Below are 6,226 nucleotides of genomic sequence, written 5' to 3' on the forward strand. Positions count from 1 at the left end.
GGAGCCAGAGCCGGGCCCTGGGTACAAACTGCGGCTGGAGAGGAGGAGGAGGAGGGTCCTTGCTGGGGCACTGGCACATCCCTTGGAATGACAGGGGAGGCCAGAGGTCACAGCCCTCTGTGGAGACTGCGGACCCACATGTCGAGGCTGACACAACCCGGCAGGGTCTCCTCGCTCCGGCAGGATGGTAAGTGGGAGGAGCGGCCGCGTTCGGGCCCTGGGTACAAACTGCGGCTGGAGAGGAGGAGGAGGAGGGTCCTTGCTGGGGCACTGGCACATCCCTTGGAATGACAGGGGAGGCCAGAGGTCACAGCCCTCTGTGGAGACTGCGGACCCACATGTCGAGGCTGACACAACCCGGCAGGGTCTCCTCGCTCCGGCAGGATGGTAAGTGGGAGGAGCGGCCGCGTTTGGCCCTGGAGCAACCCCGGGGCAGGTGGGACCACTTCCCTGGGACTCGGCGCCTTCCTCGAGCCGTCCGGGACACAGTGCCACGCGGCGGGCACCAGCAGCGGAGAGCTGGTGGCCTGTTTAGGCTCGAGGTGAGAGTGAGGAACAGGAGGGAGGTCTCTGCAGGTGTCTCCAGGCGCTGTCTGTGAGTGCCCCATGGTCTGCCTCCCTCCCTGCACCGGTGCTGCCAAGGCCACGGCACAGCTGGGCTGCGGCGGGTGGGAGGAACCGGTGACCCACTTTAAGGCAGGTGCGTGAAGGGGAGCACATGTGTGAGTCAGCACCCAGCAGGCAGCACAGCCTCCAGGCCAGCTCATGCTGCCTCAGTGGGGCTGAGACAAAACTTACTGTTTGCGTTGAAACATACCCATTCTGTACAGGTACTCGGCCTCGGATGGCTCACGTCTGAGGGTTAACCTGCTGCAGAGCAGGTCTTTCTCAGTCCAGCCTTAACTTTTGTGTCTAGACTTCAGACAGTGCTGGCTGGAGCTGGATCCTCTGGCAGAAGGATACATGAAGGTGTTGCCTCTACATGTCTCTTGTCGCAAAATGCAGAGCTGTGCTGGCCCCAACTTTATTCAAGTAGGGGAGGAGGGATGGCAAGTGCAAATGTCTTGTGTTTCTGCAGACAAGAAATAGTCTACTGATTTCTGGGGATCTGACACCACTGAGCAGTGAAAAGCAGAAGTGTGGTCCTGGCTGGTGACTTTCCTTTGCTGCATGCAGATTTCCCTTTCTTGCCTTGTTTTGCTGCTGAAGGTGTTTGCTGTGCTCCAGACCAGCACGTGTGTGGGATGGGATGCCAGCCTTCCTCGTAGCCGGATTCTGCCTCCCCTTTCCAGCTGTCACAGCAGGAGCAGAAGCTCAGTGATCCTGCCCTGCTCGGGTGGGCAGGGCTGGGCCTGGCCTGGCGGGTCGTCCTGTCTGCAGTGCTGGTAGCCCCAGGTGCAGCATTTCCGTGGTGGCTCTTCTGTGCTCCTTCCTGGTCCCCACATGTCCAGGCAGTCCAGGAGTGTGGCTGTGCTGGCTGCAGGGTGTGACAAGGGGCTCTCCCCAGCCCTCTGGGCATGGTGTGGTTTTACTGAAACCACATCTCTTGAGGCACTCTTATGTGGAGCTTTTCTTCCTCATCTGCAGCATGACTGCAGCTTGCTGGAGCCAGAGCCAGGCCTCTTGTCTGGCTCGCCCGTGGCTTCATCTGTCAAAGAAATGAGCAGCTTGTGCTGGGGACATACGGCACAGTGACAGGGAACATGAGCAGCAGCTGCCAAGCTGCTCAAGGCAGCAGAGGCTGCATGAGGTAGCTCTACTACCTGCTGCCTTTTGGAATGGATGCACTCTCATTGCATTTCTTGCCTTTTCACTATGTCCTAATTCAGCTGTGATTGTCTCTTGAGGGTTTGCTGTGGGCAGTCATGGTCTGGAGCCCCCAGTGCAGGGGTATGACCCTTCGGTAGGGCCTGTTGCTGCAGCCTCAGGAGGCACACAGGGGATATGGCATTGCCATCCCTGCTCTGGGTCATGGTGAAGGCTGGATGACTTCTCTGGGCTGCAGGAGCAGTTGGGGTTGATGAGTGAGAACTAGCCATGAGAGCTGTAGGTCCTCAAGCCACAGCACCAGTCCACATCTCAGAGACAAGGGAGACAGAACTGCTGTCTCCCCTGGAGCACAGCTAGGGTTGGGCCTGGTGCCTTGCTGGGAGGTGAGGAGGAGAGACCTGCCAGATGGAGCTGGCTGCAGGGCTGCAGCCTCTGGGCATTAGTCTGGCTTTGAGCTGCCTTGACCCTGTGCAGCCTTGCAGAAAGGCTGGTCCTGCTGCCTGGCAAAGCCCCCTGCCCACTCCTTCTGCACTGCCTGAGCCCTGAGCTGGAGCTGCCTTGTGTGACCCTGGGGCAGCAGCTGAGTGTGTCAGCCGTGGGGGGCCAGCCCTGCTGCGAGTCAGGCTGCGGGCCCAGCGCCCGCTGCCCTCCCGTGCCCAGCGCCCGTGTCTGTGGGGCAGCATGGTACTGGCAGGGGAGGGGAGGAGGGCCCTCTGCCAAAGCTCTTTTCAGCTTCTCAAAGCTCATGAGCAAGCTCATGCCACTCTTCCGGCTTATGCTGGTCGCACCTCGGTCCTCTTTAGCATGGTCCCCAGCCTGGTTCAGAGGGCACTAGGAGACTGGCAGCTTCGTAGGTCTTACCAGCTCTCTGACACCATCCACCTTATTGGAAAAGAAAACAAACCATTTCGCAGTGCCAAAGCTCTTTTCAGCTTCTCAAAGCTCATGAGCAAGCTCATGCCACTCTTCCGGCTTATGCTGGTCGCACCTCGGTCCTCTTTAGCATGGTCCCCAGCCTGGTTCAGAGGGCACTAGGAGACTGGCAGCTTCGTAGGTCTTACCAGCTCTCTGACACCATCCACCTTATTGGAAAAGAAAACAAACCATTTCGCAGCGGTGAGGTAGGTGCAGAGAGCTCCCCGGCCCTGTGACGCATCGTGTAAATGAGCATCCGTCTAAACGAGCACTTAAAATGTCGTCACCTTTTAAAATCACTCGGGCAGAGCCTCGCCCTGCACTGTGGGTCTGCGCTGAGGGCTCTGGAGCTGCGGCGTGGCCAGATGCGCGCAGGGGTGTGGGAGCTGTTCATGAGGCTGTGGAGTAACTGCTCCCACGCAGCCAGCAGTGCCGCAGCGTCCCGCGAGGGATGAGCGGTGTGTAACGTGTTGGTGCAGAGGTTACAGCTGCCTCTGGGCTGCAAAGCACCACACACCCATCTCTTTAATTAAGAGGCTTCTTAAGGCAGCTCAGTGTGGTGTACACTGACCCATCCTTCCTGCTCTCCTTCCCTCCTCGCTCCACACACGGTTTGTGGAAGATGCAAACCCTGCAGGCGAGCAAGAGCTAATTACGCTGCAAGGGGTCGGGCCTGGCACACCTCTGTCTAGTGAGCAGCAAGTGCAGAATAAAACCCTCGCTGCCTTTGAGCCCCTGGGTCGCTTGGGCTGGCCAGAGGACAGTGATGGTGTCCCAGCCGGTCCCCGCAGCCACTCGGGCAGAGAGGACTGTCCCTTTGCTCGGAGCTCATCTCGGTCCCTCTCTCCTGGCCCAGAGCACTCATCTGGCGTGGCACTGATGAATGGCAGCGGCCCGCATGAGAGCCTCAAGGGCGAGAAGGATTCCAGGCAGAACGGCCACGAGGAGGCTGACCCAGGAGAAGATGGAAACGACCAGGAGGTCATCGTCATACAGGACACAGGATTCACTGTCAAGATCTGTGCACCAGGGATAGAGCCCTTTTCCCTGCAGGTACCTGCCCTCTCCAGTTGGGAGGGGGAATGGAGGCAGCAGCAGTGTTTGAGCCAGGTCCCTTCAGCCAGGCTGGCAAGGTAGAGGGCAGGGGACTGTGCCCAGGAAGGCCCCAGTTAGCCTCTGGAGTCTGGACAGTACCTTCAGGCTGCTCACAGCTCCCTGACTTATCCATCCTCTGACGGCACTAAGGGGGGACGGAGGCTTGAAGGCTGAGGGAATGATGCAGTGTCCACTTCCCTCTGCACAGAGAGCTCTCTCTGGGGTCATGTGCTGGCAGATAAGGAAGGGCTCTGACACACCTAGCTGATAGTCCCATTTAACTTGATTCTTCACCCAAAAGTATTTGAAAGTCTCTAATTTCAGGGATAGGTGTCTGGCATCTAAACCCAATGGGAAGTCTTATCTCTCAAGATTGGCAGAGAGTGCAGTGCAATCCCATCCCCGGTGGAACAAGCTGTGTCTCAGCCTGGCTTTCTTTCTCCTTTAAATCCTCTTGGCTGTTAGTTTTAACAGGCTAATAATAGCAGGCTCTGTTGTTTACAGCAGCTTATGTGAACTACCTCGAGTCCTCCAAGCTCGTGATCAGAGCTGGTGGTGCTGGAGCAGAGCAGGGAGGTGGGAGAGCAGCCCTGGTGCACCAGCCAGGGTGGTGTCTGGCATCAGGAGAGGTGTGGCCCTGGCACAGGGAGAGGAAATGGGCTGTTTTCCATGTGCATCATTCAAGGCCTCACCACAAACATGCAGTGTGAATGGAGAAGGGAAGAACCCCCAGTTTCCCCACCTACCTTCTGTTCCTTCTCTGCCCTCTGTCACCTCTGTCCCATGCTGAGTGCTCAGTGCAGCACCCAGCTGTCACACCTCTGGGTGCCAAACCATGAGATGGAACTGGGGTGGCCAACCCTGCGAGAGGAGACAGTGCCCTCCCAGTAGAGACAGAAGTGATCTTCCTGGGAAGGGAGGTAGAGTCTGCCTTTCTGAGCCTGGAGAGGGCCAAGAGGTTTGATTCTGTAGCAGAGGAACAAAGTTTGGCTAGAACATGTGTGAGGTAAAGAAAACTGTCTGGGTTCTTCCCTTCTTAAGGTTTCCCCTCAAGAGATGGTGCAAGAGATCCACCAAGTTTTGATGGACCGGGAGGATACCTGCCATCGGACTTGCTTCTCCCTGCAGCTGGATGGCAACGTCCTCGATAACTTTGCTGAGCTGAAAACGATTGAAGGACTGCAGGAGGGCTCACTGCTGAAAGTGGTGGAAGGCAAGTTCCTTTAGACTTGGGAGGGAATGAGTGAGGGTTTTCATAGGGAGTGGTTTTGGCCACCTGGCAGCCCTTTCCTGTGGTTCTTTTTTGAGACCTGTATGCCAAAGGAGTAAGCAACTGCGTAATTTCAGTTTCTTTCCTCCCTTTTTGCTCATCAGAGCCGTACACAGTGCGAGAAGCCAGGATACATGTGCGTCACATTCGGGACCTTCTGAAGAGTCTTGACCCATCAGATGCTTTCAATGGTGTGGACTGTAACTCGTTGTCCTTCCTGAGTGTCTTCACTGAAGGAGACCTGGGAGGTATGGGGCAAAAAGGCTTCTCCGGTGTGTTTCGTTCCCTGACTCCTTGCTTAGTTAAACACACACTACAGTCAGCTGTCCTGTGTCATTCGGGAGTGCAGAGGAACACTCAGAGCACTCTGCATCCCTCCTTGAATGATGCCTGGAGGAGGGAATGCTGCACTTTCCAGCACTGACTTTTTGTCTCTGTCCGTTCTAGACAGTGGAAAACGGAAGAAGAAAGGTACCGAAATGGAACAAATTGACTGCACCCCTCCTGAACATATCCTGCCAGGTAGCAAAGAGAGGCCTCTGTGTGCCCTTCAGCCCCAGAACAGAGACTGGAAGGTAGAGTTCTCCTGTGTCATTGAAACAGCCATTGGCACATTCCTTGCAGCAAACTGGTGGTCAGGGATTGAAAGCTGAGCTGAAGAGGACTTTGGGATTTGCTCTGCTTGATTCTTAATGAGTGCTGGGCTAGCACTGCTTAGCCAAAAGAATAAAGTCCAGGAGCTGGTGTGCAAAACACTGGCCATGGAGTCTGGACACCTGCAGAGCACGGAAGGGCCAGGCTTGCTGGGAGGGGTGGCAGGGAAGAGAGAGCAGCGTTCCTCTGCAGGGGCCTGGAGACAGGATCCACAGATAGCTGCAGATTGCCCTTAGCTTCCACATGCCCTCCCACTTGGATTCCGTTTTGGAAGCTGCCATTTGAAAACCAGTACAGCAAGAAATCTGTGCCCTGTGCAGCCCAAAGGCCCAGGGTGTCTGTTTTCACCGGTGTCTTGCGGGGTGAAAGGCAAACCAGTGGGCTGCAGAGGGCTCAGGAAGGCTGTGCTCTGGAGACCAGGTGGTTTTGTAAGCTCTGTTTCTGGAACCAAGCGAGGGCAGCAGGTAAAAGGGATCTGGCGTGTACATTGAATGACTCTAACTCAAAGAAATTAATTCCTGC

The 6,226-nt window shown here is 56.4% G+C and overlaps 1 protein-coding gene across 1 annotated transcript in view; it reads left to right on the plus strand.

Moving 5' to 3' along the window:
• CLUH (clustered mitochondria (cluA/CLU1) homolog) overlaps positions 1–6,226 on the plus strand; it is a 25,193-nt gene that overhangs the window by 2,298 nt on the left and 16,669 nt on the right. The window contains exons 2-5 of the mRNA XM_009081710.1: positions 3,542–3,738; positions 4,822–4,993; positions 5,155–5,298; positions 5,498–5,625. Of these exons, the coding sequence (XP_009079958.1) occupies positions 3,542–3,738; positions 4,822–4,993; positions 5,155–5,298; positions 5,498–5,625 (641 nt within the window). The remainder of the gene's footprint in view (positions 1–3,541; positions 3,739–4,821; positions 4,994–5,154; positions 5,299–5,497; positions 5,626–6,226) is intronic.

The sequence above is a fragment of the Acanthisitta chloris genome, unplaced genomic scaffold (assembly GCF_000695815.1).
Source record: "Acanthisitta chloris isolate BGI_N310 unplaced genomic scaffold, ASM69581v1 scaffold25129, whole genome shotgun sequence".
Taxonomy (NCBI): domain Eukaryota; kingdom Metazoa; phylum Chordata; class Aves; order Passeriformes; family Acanthisittidae; genus Acanthisitta; species Acanthisitta chloris.